At 42.5% G+C, this 25,983-nt stretch overlaps 1 protein-coding gene across 3 annotated transcripts; it reads left to right on the top strand.

Annotated features, from left to right (window-relative positions):
- Window positions 1-1,466: 1,466 nt before the first annotated feature.
- rpap1 (RNA polymerase II associated protein 1) lies at window positions 1,467-24,431 on the top strand. 3 transcript variants are annotated; one of them, XR_013932128.1, is made up of 28 exons: window positions 1,467-1,547; window positions 2,242-2,462; window positions 2,852-2,985; window positions 4,409-4,501; window positions 5,223-5,403; window positions 5,950-6,096; window positions 6,271-6,474; window positions 9,760-9,875; window positions 10,096-10,194; window positions 10,421-10,522; window positions 10,614-10,781; window positions 10,916-11,095; window positions 11,320-11,454; window positions 12,623-12,793; window positions 13,963-14,120; window positions 14,903-15,073; window positions 15,163-15,358; window positions 15,651-15,760; window positions 15,911-16,103; window positions 16,693-16,839; window positions 17,186-17,328; window positions 18,277-18,712; window positions 19,468-19,586; window positions 20,356-20,587; window positions 21,278-21,454; window positions 22,470-22,526; window positions 23,106-23,452; window positions 24,000-24,431. XR_013932128.1 is itself a non-coding variant. In XM_080414079.1 (27 exons), the coding sequence occupies exons 2-27, from the start codon at window positions 2,246-2,248 to the stop codon at window positions 23,253-23,255; spliced, it is 4,227 nt and encodes a 1,408-aa protein (XP_080270205.1). In that variant the 5' UTR covers window positions 1,467-1,547; window positions 2,242-2,245; the 3' UTR covers window positions 23,256-24,431. The 3 variants fall into 3 exon arrangements, 2 of the variants coding, with proteins under 2 accessions (XP_080270205.1, XP_080270204.1); XM_080414079.1 differs by having other exon boundaries at window positions 10,105-10,194; window positions 23,106-24,431; XM_080414078.1 differs by having other exon boundaries at window positions 23,106-24,431.
- Window positions 24,432-25,983: the final 1,552 nt, after the last annotated feature.

Genomic DNA, 25,983 nt, shown 5'->3' with positions numbered 1-25,983 from the left:
TCTTAGCCTGCTGCTGCTGCTGCTGCTGCTGCTGCCGGCCGGAGCTAGACTTCCATCCGTTCTGTCCCTTAGTCATCATCCTCATCATCCCCGGAGCGTCTGGGCCAATGCCAGGCTGCTGCTGGCTGCCAGGCTGCTGGTGCTGCACGGCAGCTCGGGGGGGATGAGGGGGATCCCGCGGTGGTCCCATAGACTGGCTGCTGCTGGACCGAAGGGGGCGGGGTCGTGGGACTGGGATTTCACCGCAGCAGAGGCAGCAGAGGTTCACCATGATGATGATGATGATGATGATGATGAGGAGGAGGAGGAGGATGATGGTGATGGACGCTGTCCACGGTCCTGAACACGTTTCACACGAACACCAACGCGAGACCTACTGCACATATAAACAGAGCTTGCTGTACCTTTAAATGCATTACAAATCTGAGGCTTTTTTGCATGCAATTTTAATAGTTTTGAGAAAAAAATGCTGCTATTTGTCCCAAAGTGACTGCAAAAGATTGCTGCTATTTGTTTAAAAAATAGCTTCATACCCTACATAACATGTATAACGACGCAATGTGACATAGCTCTGTTTACACAATGTACCCCCACCAACTGTATATACTTTCCCCATTTTCAACTGTTTTTATTATATTTTGACACTTGCTTTGGCAATGTAAACGTATGTTTTCTCATGCCAATAAAGCTCCTTTGAATTGAATTGAATTGAAAATGTAGTGAAAAACATTCACATTCACATACCTCATGTGTGTCTATCTATCTGTGTGCAGATGGCTGCTGCTACCATCATCATCATCATCATAATGACTAAGATATTTTAGGCTGCTACTAAATAAATCAATGATGAGCTTTAAACTGATGTGAATGTTTAAATTAATATGTCAAAGACGGACAAGAACATACCTCGCTCTTACCGTGAAATAATTATATCTTCTCAAATGTGCATGATGCACCAGACCAGACCTAGCTTTATGGTGACATGTTGACGACATGCTTGGTCGGCTATTTGCCGTTCAGAGCACTGGTTCCCAAACACCAGGTCGGGACCCATTTGTGGGTCGCGGACATATTTCTATGGGTCACGAATAAATTATGTATCCCTTTATTTTTTGTTTCCTACATCTTGTTTTTAATTATTATTATTTCAAAATAATAGAAAAAAATGCACACGAAAAAAGGAATTAAAAATCAATTCAAAGATTTTTCAAAAATAATTTCATAAATAGAAAAAAAAAATGGATTCCCTAAATTAGAAAACAAATGTTTAAGAAGAAGTGAAAATAGCAGATCTACAAGCTCACAACGCGTCGCTAAAATCTCGTTTTGGGTCTTGAGCTAAAACGTTTGGGGAATCACTTGGTTTAGAGCTGGCCGTTTAGAGCTTTAATTTGAAAGAAAAGTGTTTCGCAGGAAGCCTTCCCAAAAGCTTTTATTTTGAAGGCAAAGTCCAATGTGTTACACGTAAATACTTCCCCCTGTCTGTTTTGAACAAACTCACGTTGTGTGTGAATTCATTGTGAAGGCAGGACAACAACACAGTAAAGGTGAAACATCTTCCTAATCTTTATCTATTTGGAATTAACAAACTACATACTGTCGTTAATTGTTCTTTTTTAATTAGCCTGTTCTGCTCGGTCGTAGACAAAGTAGGCGAAAGCTCAGCTTCCTTGCGTTGTTAATAAGCTAATTAAAAAAATCTATTGTACAACAATCCAATGCTGATTGACATCAAAATAATAATTAAGCTATTGACTTAAAGTTAGCAAAGTTCGTTTTAATGCCAAACGTTAGCTAGCGTTATCATTAGCTGAATTAACTGTCATAAGTGAAAACAATGTTGAGAATGGGATATGAGTTTGGATACACTCTACAATATATAATTTTTATTTTTCTATATGATATTACATACATTTCATTTTCATGAAATGTATGTAACATCACAGACATTCTAGGCTAGAATGGACACTACTATGTGAACTGCTTGAATGTATTTCATTCACTCTTGTAGTACTTTTTTATATGAAACGTGTACTTTCTTTATTATGTAAGTATTGCATTGTTGCAGTGCTCTGTTGTTTGCATTTTTGCTTTTTATTTGCATTCATAATTTAGTTCTTCTGTCCGAGCAAAATGTTCTCCTGGTTCAATTTAGACAAGACCTGCTGTAATATCGTCTTCTTACAGAAGTATTTTTTAACATTCATCTTCATCAGTACCACCTCTCATCTGTTCCCTCAGAGGAATGTTGCGGAGACCCAAACCAAACGATTCTGAGGAAGACCTCCTACGAGAGCAAGAGCAGTTTCTGACCTCCGGCACTCCGTCAGGGGTTCATGTGGTCCGTCGGCCAGACAAGAGGAGAGGAGAGGCTGGGGCAGGAGGTGGAGGAGGAGGAGGAGGAGGAGGAGGCCACACAGCAGAGGATGGAGGAAGTCAGAGAGATGTTGTGTCCATCGCAGGTTCGTGATAACCTGAGGCCGAATCTACAAAGGCCTTCTAAATCAGTACTTCTCACACACTCACATGTTCAAGCTCGCAGTGTGGCACGAAGTGACGCGCTGTGAGCTTGTAGATCTGCTATTTTTAAATAGCCAACGCTAAAATCTAAAACGACACAGATGCTTTCCCCAGTTTGAATGGGTTAATTGACTAATAATAATAATAATAATAAATGAATATATTCCTAATTATTTGTCTGTGCAGAGATTTGAGATTCACTGAACTTCTATTAACCGTACTTTCTTAACCTCAACATAAAAGGAGGAATTCCGGTCAGGCTTGACTGTAAAAGAACTCATGAATACATAAACACAATTATCTTCATGTGCATCCCTTTTATTTGGGGTAGAGCTCCCAGACGAACTCCCTGCTCTGACACCAGCCGCTCCTAAGAAGTCCAAAGTGCGTTTTGAGGATGAGGATACAGAAGAGTCTTTGGACAGACATGACAGACACATCACTACGGTTCTCTCCAGGATCGTAGTAAGTGACCACCATAAAACAGCGATTCCCATTTTCTTTTTTAGATTAAAAAATAAAAATTCAGTGGCTTTTCTACAGCAGACACGCAGCTGTGAGCTCTGGTGTTGGTAGTTTTCCTAATGCATTCATGGTTGATTGTTGTCAAATCATTTCATACTGTATGTGAGGTTGTGCCTAGGGCTGTCCCCTAAAAGTCGACGCGTCAGGCGAGGAGCCTGACGTCGACTTTTCTTTTTTTAGTTTATTTTTTAATAATAAAATCGATGAATCGAATATTCGAATACTTATAGGTAGAATAAGTCGAATGCTAAAAATCTCTATTCGTGAGTCGTGACCCATACAAAGTGGGTTCACGACCCATGTGTTTGGGAGCCACTGCCATAATATGTATAACGGAAACCTGGGTGTTTGTTTGTTTCAACAATAAAGTCTTTGCAAAAAACATTGGCAGGTGACTGTCGCCAGCGCACTGTAAAATCCTGAGTGTTCATTGAGAGTGTACAAGGGTCCATTTGGTTTCATTTATTTTGTACACTCTCAGAGTTAAATGAACACATTATACTGTATAATCTCTGTCAAACATGCTGTCTATGGAGAGATATGTTCTTCCTCAATCGTCGCTTATTTGCTTTTTCCCAGGTGTGTCACAGTGAGTTAACTGAATTTGAATTGCAAGAACATTGAAATTGGAATGCAATGTAAAGTTACTAATTTAGAATTGTAAATGTAAATGAATCAGTTTTAGCATTACAGTTGCAAATAATTATTGCAGTTAAAATCTGGATTAGATCGACATATTAGTGTGCATTCATGTAAACACTATGAAAAGCATTAGAGACAGGCTATGGATGCTATCTATTTTGCATATATTTGTGTTTCTTTTGTGATCGTGAGACAGAGCTATTTCCTTGCCTTTTTTTCTCCTTTGCTTATTTACATGAGTTAAATTTGTTTACCTGTTTTTTTTTTTTTTTTTAAGAGTAGCCAATTATTTTTACCCCTTTTTCTCCCCAATTTAGTCGTTATGCCAATTGATTCCTCCCCACACACATTTCTACGTTGTCACTGCTGTCGTATCCTACTGACTCACCTGCCAGTGAGGAGCCCCCACCAGGAGGACGTAGAGCCTTCGTTCTACTCCTCCCGCCCAACACTCCCCACTGACAGGTGCCGGCCCAGTCCGTAGCAGTACGCGCAATGACCGATATCACCCTCCCCGCCCAGCTTTCCTCCCCCGAACACGGGCCAATTGTGTTCGTGTAGAGTCTAGACGCTCGACAAAGCCGGATGCACCACGGTGGATTCGAACCCACAACCTCCGTGGTGGTGGGCAGTGACTTTACCGCTGCGCCACCGGAGCGCCCGTTTAATTTGTTTACAATACAACGATAACTTTCTCTGAAACAATTGCTTTGTGTTCCAGGAGAGAGACACCAGCTCTATTCCAATCTCTCTACCAGCATTCACGGGCAGAGCTTTCCCCAAAGTACTGCACCGCCTGGAGACAGACAACCAGGTAGGATCACATAGACATTCATCAAGGCTCTATTTCTCCACATGATGAGATCAGCAAACTTGTTCTTTCCTATATGCTGTGGTTTTGTAATTGTGCGTAAATGCCAGAGTGTTCATTCACACGTTGTAACGCATGTATTCTAGGCTTAACCCATTGAGACCTGAAGCCGATTCTACATGTCTCCTAAATCTCAACAGTATTCTGAAAAACCTATGTTTCTATATCAGTGGTGCTCAATCTTTTTCATGTCAAGGACCCCCAAAATTATATGTATTTGGCCGCCGACCCCCATCAAAATATGTTGTTCCAGGGACCCCCAGAAGCAAAGATTTGAGTAAAAAATGTTTGCTTTAAAAATATATATATTCAAAGATTTGCACATATTTTCAAGATTTTTCAAAAAATAGCAGATCTACAAGCTCATAGCGCGGCACTCGGTGCCGCGCTATGAGCTTGTATATCTGCTATTTTTGAATAGCCAAAGTGTAAAATAATGCTTTTTAGCTCAAATCAAAAAATGACCCAGTTCCAGGTTTTAATGGGTTAAGTGAGATTTAGTTCTATGTGAATAACAGCGTTATAATATTTGAGCTGTCCAGGATTCAAAACTTTACTCTGTGGCCTTAGTCCAAGCTGTCAAGAATAGGGTTTATCTATATGTAAGTCTGGACATGCACACACGTCTCATTGCACATTGGTTCCCTTTCTTCCAACTGACCAGGTGCCGGTATCTTCTGGTGGTGGGAGGAAGAGCATCTTTGCTCGTCAGATTGCAGCTCAGCGACTCAAGGAGGGCAAGACTCCTTTACGATGTACACCTGAAGATGGCAGTCAAAAAATACCTGCACCCATGGGCCCAAATCTACCACCTGAAAGTAGTATGGATATAGATACATGTGATGGTTAGTAGACTTTGGGTCATGCAGAGATATATGTAATGTTGTTGCCTATCTGTGATTGATGTTATCATTCGCTCTGTGGCGTCCTCACTATCATGGATTAAAGTTTTCAGTCGTCACGATTTGATTTCAGGCATTTGGATTGCATAGAAGCCAGCATGTCTTCTATGGAAGCATGTTGCACAGTGAAAATAGCCGATCTACAAGCTCTCAATGAGTCTGCGACACATTGAGAGCCTGTAGATCGTCTATTTTTGGTTATTATTTTAAGATTAGAGCATTTGAAGTGTTGCAAACTAGCAATATGTTCCATAAAATCTTAATGGTCTCAGATATTTCATATAAAAGCAAAGGTTAAAGCGTCAATCTGTGATTTCTTCACCTGGTTGGCAATATGTAGAACAGCAGGAACAAAATGACCAAAACATCATCATTTTACATATCGTGTTAATTGTTTAGGAAACAGCGCATTAGGACTTGGTCATACAAAATGTTTCAGTCGTGAAATTTGATTTTGCTTTCATCCATGCACTATACTTCTCCCACTAGGCCCCAGGTTGGTGTCTGGACTGGGACTCCAGGGGCCCAACAGCTCGGCTGAGAGCATGAGGATCCACCATGAGAACCAGGCCAAGCTCCAGACAATGTCCCAGGCAGACATACTAGAGGAGCAGAAGAGAGTATTGGCTCAGCTTGGTAGGCATCGCTATCGCAACAAATGATTGTATTAGTTACTGTATTGGTGGCAGTCATTGGTTCCTGATCGCTAATGTTTCTACTAGAGTAGTACTGCTCACTGACTGTACTCAAGTTTGGCCTGGTAGCCCCAACTGGGTATGATGAATATGAGAATCAATTTTTGCCTTCTAGATCCTAGACTGGTGGAGTTTGTCAGATCTCGCAAAGCCCAAGGCACCCAGCTCCCTACCTCCCCCCTCAAACATCCCCAAGGTGTTCCCGAAGATGTTACCAAGGAGTCAGACTACTCCGGGACCACAAGCCTACAGCAGGAACCCTTGGAAGTAGAGATGGAGAAAGAGGATGAAGAAGTGACGCCACCACTTCCTATCACAGGTAGAAGGAATTTCTATCTGGAAGGTACAGCGTCTAAATTAGACCAAAATGTGTCCGTTTTGGTAAACGTTTCTAACCGGTCACTGATCATCATCAACCGGTTATTCACGTGTCAACTGATAAGCTTAAATTGATCCGCTGTAAGTCAACAGACTTGGTGTCCTAATGACATACAGTATATAGTATATAGCTGGCTGGGGATGCTTTATTAATATACATGCATGCAATACTAAACAAGATTGGCATTAAATGCCAATGCCAATCAACTCTTTGCACAACGTTTTTGGATCCTATTATTATTATTTGTAAGAAGCGTCAGATGGTGAGTGCCTATTATTAAAAACAAGCAATGTTTCTGGGACATAAAATAAACATCAAGGGAAATGTGCGCTCAACTCAAAGGACAGTCCTGAGGTAGTCTTGAGAACAAACTGGGTGCAGATTCTTGACAATAATAATTAAAACATCCGCACTCTCTGAATACGTTTAGTAGTCTTTAATAATGTTTAAGATCCGCGGCATTAGTCTACTAAGAAAGACAAAAGATGTGTTTCGGCGTAGGCCTTCCTCAGCGTTACTAAACATAAAATAAACGGACAGCCCTGACAGATCTGTGGGGTCTGTCTCTAGTCTGACTGTGAGGCCTGCGGCTGAGAATTTACTGGAAAGAATACCGATAGACCAACTTGCTTGTGTTGCTAATCTCCTGAACCCCCCGTCTGTTCAGGAGCAGTCTGTGCGCAGCTAATCTCACAAACCACTGGACCGATCAGCGGAAAACCTTTTTCATGCAGGCAGCCAGTAGGCCAAGGAAGAAACTCCACCTCAAACCTTTCAAATGGGCCTCGTGGTGGCGCTATACCAGGCTGCTTTATGTTTTGGCCTATATTATGGCTTAAAGGGACACTTCACCCAAAAAAACCTTTGTTTCAATGGATTAGTCACCCCATGGAGACTTGAATTCATGGATATTTTTTAGTTTTTGTCTCATTCCTAAGACAATAATTTGATGACCAGCGGACCGGTAGGCAGCGGTTCCGGTAGGAGACACAACGACTCGTTGTCTCTCCTACCGGAACCGCTGCCGGTCATCAAATTATTGTCTTAGGAATGAGACAAAAAACAAAAAAAATATCCATGAATTCAAGTCTCCATGAGGTGACTAATCCATTGAAACAAAGTTTTTTTTGGGTGAAGTGTCCCTTTAAATCAGTGGTTCTCAATCAGTGGTCCGGGGACCACCAGTGGCACAACCACTTGTGGCACAGTGGCACAACCATTTAACTCTGAGAGCGTACAAATGGAACCAAATGGACCCGGGTCCATTTGGTTCCATTTGTACACTCTCAGAGTTAAATGAACACCGATTATGATGATACAGTGTAGATTGGGACCCCCAAGAAATCTAAATGGCTGAGTCCCTGGCATATCTTTTCAAACGGGGGTCCGTGGGCTAATATGTGTCAATTTGGGGGTCCTTGACACGAAAAAGGTTGAAAACCACTGGCTTAAATGGTTAAGCTGGAAAACTCTGTTCTGCTATGCGCGGTGAAATTGTCAACATGTTGTTTACAAGGTCAGATTATTAGGTCTGCTTCCAGTAAAAAAGAAAAAACAAATCAATAAAAACAAGATCAATAGATCAGTATACAGTATGTACAGCACATTCAGTGTTTGGAACCGAAGCCAAGTGGTTGTGCTGGCTTTCTGAAGCAGAATAAATGTTGCCAACCCAGCGAACCCTGGGCATTGTTATAAATATGAGCGGGCCTGGCTGCTGCTGCTGCTGCTGGCACTGTCAAGAAAACCCAAAGAACCCTGGGTAGCTGCCAGCCATCTTCTCCAGCATTGCCCCGCCACCCCTGTTTGTGCTGCTGTCCCTCCAACATGTCATTTGCCTTCCCTCCTTCTAGGGCTGTGCAATTAACCAAAAATATATCAAAACCGAAATGTAGGACCTCTAACCGACTTGATCTGGCTCATGTAGGTTAATTGATTAATTGAGAAGCAAGGTTTTTAGTGATAATTCTTTCGACATGAAAAAAACGAATAGATATTTAAATATGTGAAAATAGCTTTTGGATATTCAACTATCGACCCGAAAAAAACGTATAGATATTTAAATATGTGAAAATAATTCTTAAAAATGTTGGATATATCAACTATCGACACGAAAAAAACTAGATATTTCAATATGTGAAAATAGCTGATCTACAAGCTCACAACGAGCCGCGAGCTTGTAAATCGACTATTTTCACTATTTTTTATAAAAAAATCATTCATTAATTGTAATCGAGGCAAAAGTGTGAAATAATCGTGATATTTATTTGAAGTCATATCGCCCAGCCCTACTACCCTCTCCTCCCCTAATTGTCCAGCTGATGGGTTATTGCAGAGGAGCGAGCCGTTTTGCTGCATACCTAGAATCCACAGCCAAAGCTGATCATTGATTCCACTCTGTCTGATTAGCAGGAAGCCCTTCCAAAGCCAGGACTGGCCACTCTGTGTAATGGAGTTACACTACAGTATTACTGCAGACCGCACAAAGAATGCACCACCAGTTAAATTCTCCCTAATGCAACATATAGACAGGATTCCAACTGCAGGGCTCAATGCCTTGGCAATAATTTGGTTATCACATAAACCATAGCCTTGTTTATTAAGGAAGACGATGATACATTTGATGATAGCATTTGATCAACACTGAATTAACTGAGTAACATTACTCCTATGAGTGAACTGCTAGTCCCACTGGGATTCTCCAACAGTGTGGGGAGGGAGTTGGCTGAAAATGCCACAGGTGCTGCCGGTAGCTGGCCTATGAACTGTTAAACGTAGTTTTCCACTATGTGTTTTGGTTCCTTTGCAAAAGAACTCCAGGGTCTACTCGACTGTGAATTTTATCCGTAGAAACTGTGTTGTTGTCCAAGTTTCGTCCATGTTTGACATTGGTCGGTTCACGTGCGGTGACAGTTCAGCAAATGGTGGCACTTGAGCTTGCACCGATTGGTCAGCTGCCATATTACCCTTAGAGAAGATACGGAAACTGACCAGCTTATCGCCCTCTCAGTATCACCCCGTTTTTATCACCCCCTCAGCCAGGGCAAGTAAAGGCTGTATACTGTATGTAATAATAAAGTATGTTATTAATACCACAGCACGTTCCCACTTTGTAGGTGCACACAGTTTGCCTTAGACGTGTTGTAATTGGGCACAGAGGAAGCCTTTTGTTTTGCCAGTTTGTGTTTCCTCAGTGTGTGTCTTTTTGTTGTTGTAAACTAACAGTGGACGAGCTGCCAGTGAAGCCACTGAAGGAGTGGGTCCACATGAACAAGCTGGAACCAGAGAAACTAGAGTGGACAAGAGACCTGCCTGCTCCCAGGAAGAGAGGAACCAAGAAGGTAAGGGGGGGGCTCAAAAAGAAACAACAACTAAGGGGGTTTACATTGTGTTAAGTAAGCCAGATTGGAAACAAATACATCACCCCATTCTTTGCTGTATTTTAGATTTTCAAAACAAGCTGAGTAACAAAGTGGATGTGTTGTATTTCGCTGTCCACCTACGAGGTGAATAAGATGTTTGCCTCAACCAGTAACGATCTGCGGGACTGTGTTCTGATAGGCCATGCAGGCTCGTTTTGACTTTGCTGGCACCTTGATCCCACCTACTGAAGACCTTCCAACTCACCTGGGACTACACCACCATGGGGAGGAACCTGAGGTCAGTATTACTGTAGCACAGAGTAGAAATGAGAGCCAACAGATGCTCTTTGAAGTATCAGTATTGGCCTCAGTTTATAAGAAATTGAGTGCTTGTCTGCACACTGTGCACAGTAGGACCATCGGCAACCGCTGGAAAGGAATGACCCCAAGCCAAATGCACTGTGTTTATGCTTATTTTAGCGTGTTTTTTTTATATTTCAATGACATTGAGGATTTTTCCTCAGCTGGCAGGTTACTCGCTCCAGGAACTCTTCCTGCTGTCTCGGAGTCAGGTGATCCAGCAGAGGAGTCTGGCCCTCAACACTCTGGCCAGCATTCTCACAAAGGTACCCCACTATTCAGAGATATACAGTACATAAACATACACGCACACAGCCACAGGCTTTTTAATGTCATCATGTTGGGTTTCTCATGCAGGCACGCGCTGGTGAATATGTGTCTCTTTTGAGGGGAAGTGTGACGTCTACACTCCTAGACGCTGGTCTACTCTTCCTCCTCCGTTTCGCATTGGATGACAATATTGATGGCGTAATGTCTGCGTCAGTGCACGCGCTCAAAGCACTCCTAGTGTCTACAGAGGACGAGGTATGAAAATCCACAGAGTATAAAAGCTAGAAAAACATTTTAGCATTGCAACATGTCAACATAATGAACCATTTCAGACCTCTTCAGGTTTGATAGTATGATAGTTTCTCAGACCCATATGTCACCACGTCTAGGAGTGTCTGGACAGCACCTTCTCCTGGTTCCGTGGCCTGGCCTCCTTCCCGTTGCTACCCTCCTCTCAGGAAGAGGAGGATGAGGAGGATGAAGGGCTGGAGGAGTCCTTGAAATTGACTGCCAGTGAGAAGGAAGAGAGGAAGACGGATCACGACGTGGCCAGACAGGATGTAATAAAGGTATTCACAAGATTTCAAGTGATGTTAAACGTTGGTAGAACCATGCATTTTATAGCTTTCTTACCATGATCTATTCTTTAAAGTTGAAGTTGTCTGTCTGTGGCTCTGTCTGGGCTAATAGGCCCACATTTAGACATGCCCGACATGAAATTGCTCCATTATATTATCCTTTGCATTTGAAAGAGCTGTCACTCTGTTACACACCATCTCTCTTTCTGTTTCAGGGTCTGCTGAGGATGAAACTGCTCCCCAGACTGCGTTACATCCTCGAGGTGGTCCGTCCGTCTCCACGGGTGGTCCAGGACATTCTGGAGGTTCTGACCCGTGTCGCTAGACACTCCGCCTCCTCTGCCACTCAGGTAAGAAAAACAACACTCTCTCTATCTTCCTGTTTGACCTCTTACAGTATATATGTCACAGGGTGAATGGAGAACCAGGTAGATTGAAGACAGAGCGCTCGTTTTTAGGCACGGGGCTTCGGGGCGAGGCGGGGCTTTTCGAGATAGGGTTTATTAGCGAGGCTCGCGAGAAGGAGGAGGAGGACGCGGCGCTGCGAGGCGGGGGTTTATTACGTGAGGCTGAGAAATAAACCGTCCTCCTTCTCCTCCTTCTCCTCCGAGGAGAAGGAGGACGGTTTATTTCGCGAGGAGGAGCTCCTCCTCGCGAAATAAACCGTCCTCCTTCTCCTCCTCCGAGGAGGAGAAGGAGAACGCGGAGAGGCGGGGCTTTGATGTGCCGACGCGGACCTGTCTTTTGTTGTTCCCCCCCACATAGCAACCAGGAAGCTACGCTAGGGGAACGCTGAACACGCGTGCACACGCACACGCTTGTCCACGACGGAGGCGCGCCGCCTTAGTAGAGCTTGAGGCCGAGGAAGCGCGCCCTCGCGCCTCCGGGCGCGAGTGCCCGCGCTGACCGGCCGATGCTCTACTAGTCGACACAGCACCGTTCGAGTTGTAAACCGATAGGGACAGAATAGTTCTTTTCATGGATCACTGTATGTGTGTGTGTGTGTGTGTGTGTGTGTGTGTGTGTGTGTCAGGGAGAAAGTAAAACAAAAGCCAGAACACAATAAAAGTATCTTAACAGTCCTGCTTTCAATAAACCAAAAAAAGCATGAGCGCGTGCGTGTGCGTGTGTGTGTGTGTGTGTGTGTGTGTGTGTGTGTGTGTGTGTGTGACTGACTGTGTGTGTGTGGTCGCAGCCATATGTTTGTGCACAAGCCTGGCTTGTGGCTCCCTCTAGTGTTGCTTCTACAGAATTGCTGGGTGGGTGGTAAAAACGAACGCGCCTTCTTCAATCTACCTGGTTCTCCATTCACCCTGTAACATATACACTGTATATGAATCTTCTACACCTACAGCATCTGCATTTTTCTTTTTAGAACTAATGTTCTCCAAATATCTAGCTTGGAATCATATTCAAGAACTTCATTTGTCTACTCTCTAGGTTCTAGTTAACTCAGTTCCTTGTCAATGTTTTTTAAAATCTTTCTAAATTCAATAAATCCATACTTATCCCTTACAGGTGCTAGACTGTCCTCGCCTGATGGAGGTTGTGATGTCAGAGTTCTTACCCACTTCCTGGACCATGCCATCTTTGCCCCTCCCCCTGTCTGTTTACGGAATCCCATTGGCTAGCGCCATGAAGTTTCTAAGAGTGTTGGCAACCTCCGGGAGACATGCATGTGCCAGGCTTGTAAGTATAAATATAGAATCTGGTATTGCCAGCCTCTCTACTTCTTTTTTTTTTAACTGTATTTCTGAGAATAGCCCAATGAAACACAGTGGGTTTGATCTAATGAGGTACGTACCTCCTGTAGTAATAACTAGCTGATTATTGACCAGTCTGGAAGCCTGCATGTGCTGTAATTTCTAGGACAAAAGGGAGGAGCCCTGCCTGCCGGCGATAGGCTCCTTGTTGGGTATTCGATCTGTCTGTCTCAGTGTGCTGGTTCTCGCTCCCCCAACACTCCCTCTGTTCTGTTTCCCAACTGAAACACACTCGAGAAATGGCCAAAGCTATTACAGTAGCTAACCTAAATTATCTGCTAAAAACTATGGACAAATTTGTAATTTGTATTAGCGAAAGTGAAAAAAGAGATGATTAACATTAAAAAAATGATTAACTACTGGCCTTTCTTCCACTACAAGGCTGTTTTGCTCTGTACTGTGAAAATCCTTGGCTATAGAAAATCCTTTTACAAAATGTCTTCCTGGCTGGGGCGCAGATTCCAACCCTGAAAAATGTCAGCCCTTAGCTATGCTTGTCACCTGGTGCTGGCCAATTAGAATGGGGCTACGAAGGCGGGGTTGGAATTGTACTTGCTCGTGATTGGACTGTCAGCTTTCACTCAAAGAAAATGATACTAGCCACAAACATTAAAAGACTTCATTGCACGACCACGTTGCTTGACAAAAACGATGTAAATGTACTTTGAGCTGAGAAGACATGGACACGTTTTACAGTTGAAAATACATACTTCTGTCGTTTGAGTCTGACACAGTCATTTGACAAGGAATAAAATGGCCTTTAGCTGGCTAGCATTACATAACAGTTGACTACGGCATTGAGTTACTATAGCAAAACTACAGCACCAAACACAGCCCGGCCGTTCACCATGATTGTAATTGAAAGACAAACGGGCTGGGTGAAATACCCACGGTTGTGCTCAGCCTCTCACAGCCCTGCATGGCCCAGAGAAGCCTGGCACTAATGAAAATGAGGCATAGGATTATTTGAGCTACCTTGTGTGCAGAAGATTCCCAACTTATTATATACTACATTTACTGATATTGCCAATGCCTGCACATAAAGTGGTAAAGCATGAGGCACCCACAGCTTCTCTTGTTGCTATTTCTCCCTAGCTGAACTCTCTGGGAGCGAAGGAGCGACTCTGTCGTCTGCTGACCCCAGAGCCCAGGGAGCTGCTGTTGGAGCAGTCTGAGGTGCTCATGATCACCACAGAGGCTTACAGACTGTGGACTGTAGCAGCCAGCTATGGACAGGCCTGTAATATATACATGTAAGTTTGCTATGTACACACTTAGTGCGTTTGCCGTGATGAAATATTATATAATAATAATGTAAGGTAGAAATAAAATAATAGGTAATAAAAATAATGTTTTGTAATGTTTGTAATAATAATGGAGTAGTTTGACACATGAAAAGTTGACCTTCTACCTTATACTGTAGATCTTTTTTTTTTAAAGAAGTAGTAGAAGTAGGGAGACACACCAAGTTGAACAATTTGATGCTTTGCCTAGATAAATAAAGATATATGTAAGTTCCATATTTTCTTTCAGGTAAAGCAAAGAGCAGTTTAAGCTTTGGCCTGAAACTGTGGTTTGGATATTTACATTATGATAATAAGGGTTATTTACAGTTTGGTAATAAGATATATTTTCATTATTTAATTAAATTTAAACAGTTCCAATACTCATTTACCGAAATATACCTCCTACGACTCTCGTCTCTGTCTTCTAGACTAGAGGAACAGCTCCAACAGCGACACAGACACGCTCACATGCATTCACATGGAGCAGCCCCGCCTCTCATTCAGAATGCAATTTCGAGTCTTGTTAAAAGTCCCACCCCCCTTACATTCATTTGTCACCTGTTGCGGTTTGACAGGTGATCCATGGCGCAGCTCCTCAAAACCGGAGCTTTTTCAACTTTTACCCACGGTACCACCTCACCAGCCGCGTCGCAGCGCACCGGCAAAACCGCACCATTCTTGGTTAGATTATCAGATTGGCATTATGTGCTTTTTTTAGTGTTGCCATCCATCCTCCTCTGTCTCCACAGAGACATGTATGCCGTCTTGGTCAAGGTGATGCAGTCTGTCCACCGAACGTTGCTCCCATCAGACCCTCTGTTGCCCCTCCAGCTCCAGAGGATCCAGGCCCTGCTTTCTTTGCTCACACAGGTCACACACACCGCGGGCTGCCACCAGGAGCTGCAGGCTGGCATGGTCAAGTAAGGATAGATGCATAATGTGAAGAAATATGAATGACCAGTTGAATCACTCGTTTAAATCATAACCACAACTCTATGTTTCACTACAGTTGCCAGGGTTCTGAGGCCCCCCCACCCCCTCCAGTGTCATGGGGTCACGTGAGCGGGCTGCTTCCCTCCTTGCTGGGACAATTTAAGGGCTGCGTGAAGAGCCTCGATGACCCAGTTTACAGAGAGAGCAGCCTGGTTCTGATACCAGCTTATCTGCTCTTTGTGGAGGCGTATTACCACCAGCTCTCTAGACAGGTACTGCACAGGTCAATAGTTATAACCATAAGGGTGGATGATGGCTGATTTAAAAAGCATCTGGTTTAATTGTCCACAACTATGATGGTGGACTGTCTCATTCCCATGAATCATTTATTCAGTCAAATACAGTGAATTCAGAGACCCTTTAATTCAAAAGACATGATTAATTGGCTCATGGTACAATTGAGTGGTGTACACAAGTTGCACAACACATCTGGGGTAGGTGTTACATTTGTAATCTCTTGTAGTGTGTAAACTAATAATATAAGCCTTGTGATTCCGATTGCAGAACTGTTTCAAGCCAGTAGAGACTCTTCAAGAGCTGGAGCAGCTCACAACAGACGTTCTTCTCCCGTTGTTGTCCCACACGGCTGTGGAAAGCCTCATGAAGAACCTCGAGTAAGCGTGACAAACATTACAAAATATTATTTTTTATTACCTATCATTTTATTTCTACCTCACGTCAATCTCCAAATTGAGTGAGGATCCCATGCTAAATTCACTTTTTATTACACTAAAGTTTGAATCATTCTCTCTTTTTTCCGCCAGGTCTTGCTCCATAGTGTGTAACCTCCAGTCCGGTCATCCAGGTCCAGAGATCATCCCCAGCCTGCCTGGTCTAGCTTGTCCACGGAGTTACCGTCTGTGGCTGGCTGACCCTTCATCTCCCTTCCCTCTACTCACAGCCCTGGGTCTCCTGCTGGACACACTCACAGGCATCCACAAGGGTCTCCCCCACAAAGTATGTCCTTTTGAGGAATTATTACATTTCCTCTTCCCATTGTTGACATCTTGTTTTTTCTTTTGTTCTTTATCATGTGAGGGGGTATTATTAAACACATGTAATGGGAAATATGCTACCATCTTGTGGTGGAAGTAGAAATGACTTGAAAAATTAAGACCTGAAGCCGATTCTACAAATGTCTTCTGAATCCCAACAGTTTTCTGAAAAACGTATGTTGCTGTATCAGTGGTTCTCCCAAAATGATATGTATTTGGCCGCCGACCCCCATCTCAACAATTTTTGTTCCAGGGACCCCCAGAAGTAAAGATTTGAGTTAAAAATGTTCGCTTTAAAAGAATATATATATTCAAAGATTTGCACACATTTTCACAAATAGCAGATGTATAGCACGGCACTCGGTGCAGCGCTATGAGCTTGTATATCTGCTACTTTTGAATAGCCAAAGTGTAAAATAATGCTTTTTTGCTCAAATCTAAAAATGACACGGATGCATTCTCGGTCTCAATGGGTTAAATGGCTGAAATTAACTAATAATTTAATTTCCTTTTTTCCCCAACCTCTGTCTGTATTTCCTCTCATTATCTAGTTCAGTGGCCTCATCCTATCAGAGCCTGTGATTGGCTACCTACGTAGCTGTGGTCAGGCTACGCCCACTGTTTCTCACGCCAGCGTCTGGCTCCTTCGTCATGAACACCACCTCCTGTACCTGCTGCTACGCCTGGCGCACAGACTGGTATGCCCCAAGCAATCCTTGTATAACCACACCTAAACTGAAGAAGCTGTACTGCCTCACTCTAATCCACATGTTGACAAAGCAAAATTTGCCTTAACCACATGAACCCTTGCATCCCTATTCTGGGGGGGAACATTTGGCGGAAATAGACAATCTACAAGCTCACAACGGTTTGCAACGAGACATGTTGTGATTGGCTATTTTTGGCAACGATAAGAAGGGGCCTACTTTAGAGCCCTTGAGAATCTGGTCACTAAGTGTAGGGTTTAAGTGGTTAAATTATCAAATTAAACGGTCTTTGCTGCATACTCTGCATTATATCTGATTTCTTTATCTCTTTTCCCAGGTTCCTGGTGAACCAGAAGTGGCCAGATATTCCCCTTTATACCACCAGGTGGCACTTGTCCTGCTGCCATGGTTATTGCCAGGCAGTGAATACCTGGCCCATGAACTCCTCTCCGCTGTCATTTTCAGCAAGGACTTCATATCGTGAGTTTCTGTTTCATACGCATTCAGTTGGAGGCGTTTGACGTCAAGCAAGAGGCTATAAAATGTTGGCCTGTACCCATGAGAAAGTTTCCCATTTGTACACACTTGAGTTATAGGGGTACTTGTCCCTCCCTAACGCATATCAAAGTGCTTGAAATGATAAAGTTTGAGAACTGCGGCGCCAGTGCTTATTACCCACCAGTACCTAATTGACTAAATATAGTTTTTTATAGGTCTTATGGTCGCTTTCATTTCTACCTCCACCGAAGAGCAAAACAGTATATTTCTGCAGGCTCAGAAATGTGTCTGCCATGCTGGTCTGATTAGTGTGGACGGTTACTAAAATAGGGACGTCAGCTTAAAAGTGGTTAATTCTAACCCTGGTCATATGCAGTCCCATTCTACAAATGCCTTCTAGCAGTAGTTCTCAAACTTTTTCGTGCCAAGAACCCCCCAAATTACATGTATTGGGACCAGGGACCCCCAGAAGAGACTATTTCTGTAAAAAAAAATGTAAAATTCATTCCAAATCTCAAGATTTTTCAAAAATGTACAAGCTCGCAGCGCGGCACAAAGGGACGCGCTGTGAGCTTGTATATCTGCTATTTTTGTGAACCACTGTTCTTAAACGACTGTTCTAAATCCTAAGAGTTTTCTGAAAAACTTTTGTTGCTATATATATGTGTAACCAAAATTTTAAATGACACATGCTTTCCTGGTTTTAATCAGTTAAGATCAGTACAATAATGGTCTAATAGAGATTTCAAGGTGGCCTCTGTTTTTTTTTTTAAAGCAAGATCATTAGACTACACATACACAAGTAAATTATCCACTTAACCCTCAACCAAAGACCTTAGTGAAAGAGAACTGGAGACAAATAGATCTCAGACTGAATAACAACAGTAATAAACGGCCACCATGTGAATATGGTCAATGTCTCCTTTCCAGAGAGGGCCGGAGCGGAGGACCTGAAGCCATAGAGCTGGCAGAGTTGAAGCTTCATGAAGACGCACAGTGCTCCACCACCACCTCTCCCTCTCTCCAGACGGTCGGCGCTCTCCTAAGGGAAGCCTGCGTCCAGCTGCCCTCGATCAGGGGCTGCTTCCTCACTCACCTGGCCTACCTGGAGCCCACTGTAATAGTCTCCCGAGACGCCCATCTGGGCCATAACCCCTGGGTCAAGTCCCAGCTCCTCCCGGAGCTCTGCGGTCCGGCGCTGCCCTCTGACTGGCCTTTCCTGCCGCTTGTCAGCCTGTATGAGCGAATGGGGGTGTCTGACGGTAGCATGCAGGTGGAGGAGCTGCCACATGGGGCGCTGCAGGCTGTGATCCACTGTCTCCAGTGGACGTTGCTGCTGGAGGTTTGGAGGGAGGATGCACTCCAGGTAAGTGGAGGAGGCTCTGACAACATTCATTAGGATGAAAATATCCTTTTTAGCCACTAGTCGCCCTCGTTCCCTTTCCGTAGTGAGGTTGATATACTTTTCACTAGAAAGGTGTCTCGCTAGGTGTGTCTGTGTGCATTGTGTTGGTTGCTGTTTGTGTGTCGCTTTCTGTCTGAGGAATTCTGAGGTAAAACTGCTATCGAAAAAATAAATGCCGAGCTTGGAACTCTAAACTAGTTTGTCATTGACGTCACCACCCGCATGCACCGACCTGTATTTGTAGCCGATAGAAGTACTTCCCTATGCACTGGGATGTTACAGTCCTCTCCTTCCTTTTGTGCTCTGGTTGGATGGTAGGTCTTCGGTAATGCATTCACAAAAATATTAAATGACGTAGTTGACATTGATGGATTGGAAAAATAATCGAGGACTGTCATCCTTGGCTTGCTGGCAGCATGCACAAAAGGTTTGGCACTGAATGATCCTGCAGTTTTTACGATTAGCTGAGCACTTAATGCACACCACAACACGGACAGGGGTAAAAAATACATAATCTCTCGTCCCGCCTTCAATTCAATTCAATTTTATTAAAGTGCCAAATCACAACAAGTTGCCTTCATCGTATCATCTCCGTCAGCCTTCAGCGGACGGAGATCATACGATTTTGTTACTGGAATATAGTTTACTGTATTAAGCATTTCAAATGGCTTTTATATTCTCCCAATTGTTTTGTATTTTCTTACGTTGTGTTCTAGGTGGTACCTCCAGTTGCCAAGCTTGCCCGTCTGTCCTGCATCTTCCTGTGTTCCAGCGACCTGTTCCTGGAGAGGCCTGTCCAGAGACTAGCCTGGGCCCTGCTCCGACTGCTCACCAGGTATAATATATATACTGTGTACTTCATAGATACAAGATACTTTAACTCCCTGCCTTTAATCATCTCCTACAGGAGACATTTTAACATCACTTCGTCCCTCAGGGAAAGATATCCTTAGAAGGACAACATTCATCCAGTAGGAGGAGAGGGCTTGAGAACAGATTAAAAAGATTCATGACATCGTTAAACCATCTGATGCGTTTTACAACCAGTGGTGGAAAAATAACCACTAAGTAAAAGTATCAATACTGCAATGTAGAAATTCCCTCTGTTACAAAAAGGTCAAGGTAAAGGTCCGGAATTCTAAATGTACTTTTGTGAAAGTACAAAAGTATTGTTATCAAAATGTCCGTAAGTACCAAAAGTAGAAAGTACTCATTATGCAGAATGTCCCATTTCACAAGTTTTCAAATCTTTTAAAAATAGCAGATCTACAAGCTCACAATGCGTCGCATCGCGAGGCATTGTGAGCTTGTAGGTCGGCTATTTTCAAGTGGTCGAAATGTATTGAGAGCTGAAGTGGTTAATGTATGTGTTGTAATGAAAATCAACAAAGTAATTAGTAACTAAAGTTTTCAAATAATTGTAGTGGTGGTAAAAGTACAATATTTGCCTCTGAGATGTAGTGGGGTAAAAGTAAAAGTATAAAAAATTGGAAATACTCCAAATAATATACAATACAGTATAAAATACCTCTAAATTGTTTGTGCTTACGTACAGTACTTGAGTACATGTACTTAGTTACTTTACTCCACTGTCCACAACACAGACCTTCCAGACTGGACTCTCTGGACCTCAACGTGCCTCCTCCAGGCTTGGCCTCCTTCCAGGACCTGTACTCGGCCCTGTTGGTCCAGTACGAGGCCGTTTCCTTTGGCGATCGGCTGTTTGGCTGCTGGGTCCTGTTGCCGCTACAGAGGAGGTACAGCGCCGCCATGAGGCTGGCCGTGTTCGGAGAACATGTGGGGATGCTCAGATCACTGGGGGTCCCTCTGGACCAGGTAACCACGAGCTAATTAGGATGACGTTTGGTTATGATGATGATGATATCTCAGTTTTGGATGGAACATTAGACCATTTGAACTGTATTTGCTGTGTTTTGTGGCCTGTAATTAGGTTTGTGTACGTTGATAATGTGAAAACACTGGACTTTAGATTTGGCGCGTAGATAATGCTTACCGGTAATTCTTCTATATTATCATTCATAAGGCTTTCTGTGACCTTATAACATTGAATCTCTTGGACTCATTGAATCTGTTTTAGGGGTGCAACAGTTCATCAATTTAATTAATTTAATCGATTATAAAAAACTAAAACTAAAAACATTTTAAATAAAATAATAGATTTTTTTGGGGGGGATATGAAATGTTTTATTTTTTCTTCACAAATGTTCAAAAACAGCTAAAACAACAGATCTACAACAAGCTCAATGCAACTATTTTCGCTATTATTGTGCAACAATGTTGTATGATGAAATAGAAAATTGTGGTCAGACTATCTTAATCAGACTAATTGATTTAGTTGATTTAGAAAATCAATTCGATTATTTTCACGTTGATTCGTCGATGTATAACAATTAAAATAAATACATAAAAAAACAAGAAAACGACGTGTAATTGACAAAATAATAATGGATAATTGCAGCTCTAATGACTTTCCACTTCTTTACTATGTGTACTCGTCCCTTCTAGTTGCCCATCCCCATAGAGCAGTTCACCTCTCCACCTGAAGACTCCCTTCCTCTCCTCCGTCTCTACTTCCGGGCGATGGTGACGGGGACGCTGAGGCGTTGCTGGTGCCCTGTCCTGTATGTGGTCGCTCTGTCTCACCTCAACTCTTTCATCTTCTCACAAGACGCTGCAGCACAGGTACAGCACAACACACATGTATCCTTAAAAAAAGAAAAGTGACCTCTGCTATATTGAACAGTGCAGTGGAGAGAGGTCTCTACAAGGTAGAGAAGAGGGAATGGCATGCAACAGGACTTTGCAATAATGTAATTTGTGTGCCAAACCTGTATCTGTATGGGAAGACCTTAGAATCTACCCTTAAACAGAAGAGGAAATCACTTAATTTGTGTTGTCTTGGCCAGTTCCGTCTCCCCCACAGCTAGAAACAAGAGAGACATGGTTCTTCTGAAGGTGGTCTGTTGTGGTGTTTTATATCCTGTGTCCTGTGCTGCCTGTTTATGTGTTTACTGTGTTTTGATTAAACCATGACGGAGGCCAAAAGCAAAGACATTTTGGAACCGTTCCACTGACATCAAATGAGAGAAGGGTTTGTGGACTCAGTTTCACAGGGACAGGGCCTTATTTTCATACATACTGTATATGTTAGAAGAACTACCAAGAGAAACAGAGTTCAGTGCATGCAACAACATCTGACTTTTCTCTGAGTCAGTCTGCTGTTCATTGTCAGATTTTGCCTCCCAATAGCAACACACTTTTGGAACTTCTTTCTCACCTGTAAAATAACATTCTCCCATGTACTTATAAAGAGTGTTTTTATAAAGAGATAGCAGTTAAATATAACATTAACAGCATACAACATAATAATAATAATAATAATAGCTTGGATTTATATAGCGCCTTTCATGAACCCAAGGACGCTTTACATAAAAAACAACCAACCAACAAACAAACAACCAAACAAAACAACTATTTGCCATAAGCCTGAGATGCATTTTATGACAGATTTTCTTGGGTAAGGTCATGTTCATGTAATATCCTGCAACAATTTTAGTCCACTATATTTGCAAAACTGAAAACATTGGATCTTAATGCGACTGTAGATCATATTCACTCTCCACACACAGCAGTAGACTACTGTAACATTATAGAGCAACAGGGTCTTTGACCAGAACTCCTCTTTCTCTCACTCTAGGAGGTAGAAGCAGCTCGTCGCAGTATGCTGAGAAAGATCTACTACCTGACTGATGAGGTACTCACCTCCTTGCCCCTTCATCACTGTTCGCAGTGGCTTACATGTCCTCTTGCAATCGATCTGTTATTGTTTTAACACTTGTATCTGTCCTATCTGCAGTACTGTCCCCTTGCACTCATTTGAAGCCTGCTATCTCTATCCCTGTTATGAATCCATACTGCCATTTATTTTTCAGCAACAAGCACACTTGTAGCTGTCAGGCTAGAGTCGCACATCAGAAATGTCCTGCCTGAAACTATGGCAGTACTTTTAAAAATCTTTTTAATGAAAGTTTGAATCTAGAGTTTTTGCCTAAATCATGCATGACATCACCCTCATCTTAACCTAAAATGTTTTCCTAAATGTCGAAAATGTGTGCAAATCTTTGAATACATATATTTTTTTGAAACAACATTTTTAACTCAAATCTTTGCTTCTGGGGGTCCCTGGAACAAAATATTTTGAGATGGGGGTCCGCAGCCAAATGCATATCATTTTTGGGCTCCTTGACATGAAAAAGTTTGAGCACCACTGATATAGTTGTCTTTCAGAAAACTGTTAATCATCTTTTTCCACCTCCACTTTCGTCATGCTCAGGTATTGAAGAGCCACCTATTGCTGTTTCGTCTGCCACGGCAGCATCTGGAACTGGGCTTTGACACCTACCAGCAGCTTCCTCCAATTAGGGCCAAGCGCCTGGAGAGCATCGTGGGAACGCAGGATGCTGGCGACAGCAAGGGAGAGTGATGGAGGGTCATAGACAGAGAGAAAAGGAGAGGATGGAAGCCGGGAGTGAGAGATAAAGACACAGATAAAGAAAAACCAGAAGGTAGCTAAAGAAAAAAGCACTTAACCACTTTCAACCTAGCCTCGTTCCCAGCCTTTTTTCATCTCGGAGGAGACAAGCCCGGTAACGACCTAAAGCAGAGAATGTCTATAAGGCGGCACTTCCCCCGTAAACTGTCTTTTTCGACCAATCGCAACACCCTTTTCATGCACGGAGAATGTAAACAGCTTTGTTAAGCCTCAATGTAATTTCCGCCAAATTTCAGTACTGCGTTTAGACACTCAACTGACTAGGTCTTGCCAGCGTGCTTTCAACCTCCCGTCCCTATTTTAGGCTTATAGGTTGACATTTCTCACTCTCACAACCCCCCCCGCCCTGCAAATCTACAAGCCGTGTGTTGTAATGTGACCCATTGTGAGCTTGTAGATCGGCTATTTAGGCTATTCTTCATACAATTAAGTATACAGGGCTTAAGTGGTTTGCGAGAAATCATAGGGTAGGAGCAGATGAAGGTATAAGAGTTAAGGATGATAAGAGATGAATGTGGGTAGGAGACAAATACTGCCCATCAGTTCAAAGACTCCCTTATAGCAGTAGTATAGTAGTTCTCAATGGCTTTCCTTGGACTGCCTATTGAGAAAAGGAGTAAACAGATTTGCTGTTGCTTCTTTTAAAAGAAGGAACCTAACCTTTGTAGATCAGAGGTACAGTATGTCTGACAGACCCATGTCAAACAGTATTTACAAGTAATTCAAATTATTTTGCCACATATGACAAAATAATGAATGCTATATAAAATGTACTTTCCTGTGATTGACAACTTAACAGAATCTATCTGTTGTTTTGGTCTAGTGCCTAGTACCACCCAACTAGTACTTTAAATAGGTAAAACACACTCAAAGAGTTATTTGGAAACAGACAACTACACTTGGTTGCTTAGGGTCTGGGAAGCAACATTGTTTAAAATTCTAAGGAATTTAATGTTTTTTCTTGTGATTGAGTAGTAAGTGTGGTTGTGGGACAAATCTAGGATGAATGTTGCGATGAAGAGTTCATGGGAGCAAATGACATATTTGACAAGTGCCTGTAAATGTCATAATTGTTACTTCAAATAAAACCTTCTTTTGTAACTATCACTAACCTCAGAATCCTTTTTCGTTGGCTCTTTGATTCAGTAGTTTTTTATGTCTTTACTGATTTCAATAGTTTTTAGTAGCCTTATGGACATCACTGTCACCACACAAGTGTTTTTCGTATGAAATCTTAGAGATTGTTTTTATTTACTGCCACAACACTACACACACACACACACACACACACACACACACACACACACACACACACACACACACACACACACACACACACACACACACACACACACACACACACACACACACAAGAGTGGACATAGAAAAGGAAGCATTTTTCAATTGAAAACAGCATGCATTGTTGCTTTACATACAGTACAGTAGTTTCAAATTGATTTTTTAAATGTTTTTAAACTGGTCACAATGTCTCACTTGGTTAAACTGTTAGTCCTGCCCGGACTTCTGGCGTAGTGGTTCGGGCACCTAGGCTACAATGTACAATGTGTCACTCCCCATTTTCTGTCAACCTGCTGTCCTATCAATAATCAAGGCATAAAAAGCTCAAAAATAAATCTTAAAAAAAAAAAAAAAAAAACTATTTGTCCAAACATATAACGGGTATTGTAGACAGAATTGTAGAATATTGAATGTATTTCTTTTAAGAAATGTTTTGGGGGGCTTTTCTGCCTTTATTAGTGAACAATGAACATGGACAGGAAACAGGGAGAGAAAGATGGGGAGAGACATGCAGCAAAGATCGTCGGGAACGGGACTCAAACCCGCGCTGCGCTGTCAGAATACATTAGAGCCCAAGTACCCGGACTGCTGGCCTAGTGGTCTTGAATGTATTTCTTGCTTACAAACCCCAAAATAAATGGTACAATATTTATTTTAAAGGAAATGCATCTTAAAGGAAATTTATTGCAACTGTCTTCTTGGACCTTTTTAATAACAACCCAGGAGAAACTCAAGTGGCAAGCTCACATTAGCCCATATTTGATGTACATTTATAATTTATAAGTATAAACCAATGCCTATTTCAAGCAATGCTCTGTGCTTCTAAAGTGTACACGGCAGTACTGACTTGATTACACCAAGTCCATTCTCTGCTTGCAGATTTGATCCATAGGTGTCTACAGAACCTCTGTCAGAGTCACTTGCATCATGACCATGAGGTAGACACGGAACACTTTTCCTGCTCCAGAAGAAACGGCTCACTGACAGCAATATGATGAACAAGGTAAATTGTTACAATATGTGTCAAGAGTAGTTGGTCAAGAGCCCTCCAAACCCACCAAATACTCCCTATGAAGCACTTATAAGTACTATAGACAATAGCCTTGTCTTGCATTTCACTGTGTGAAACATGTGTTCCCAATATTCCATCTATTTGCGTTACAGTCCATCACACAACAATACAGCTCCATGTGGATTTCTGTTTCTCGTCAAACGGCTTTGCTTTAAATTTTCCAGTATGTGGCACAGAGTTTTCACATAATGGTGGTCTCTTAACTGACACTAGGCGATGATGCCCTATTTTCCCTGTATTCCTTTGCTTAGCCCACTCTGTATGGCCGCATGAAACAGAGCTCCTTTG

The sequence above is a fragment of the Gymnoscopelus braueri genome (genome assembly GCF_963280865.1).
Source record: "Gymnoscopelus braueri genome assembly, chromosome: 19".
In the NCBI taxonomy this organism is placed as follows: domain Eukaryota; kingdom Metazoa; phylum Chordata; class Actinopteri; order Myctophiformes; family Myctophidae; genus Gymnoscopelus; species Gymnoscopelus braueri.
This window is presented reverse-complemented; position numbering and strand designations above follow the sequence as displayed.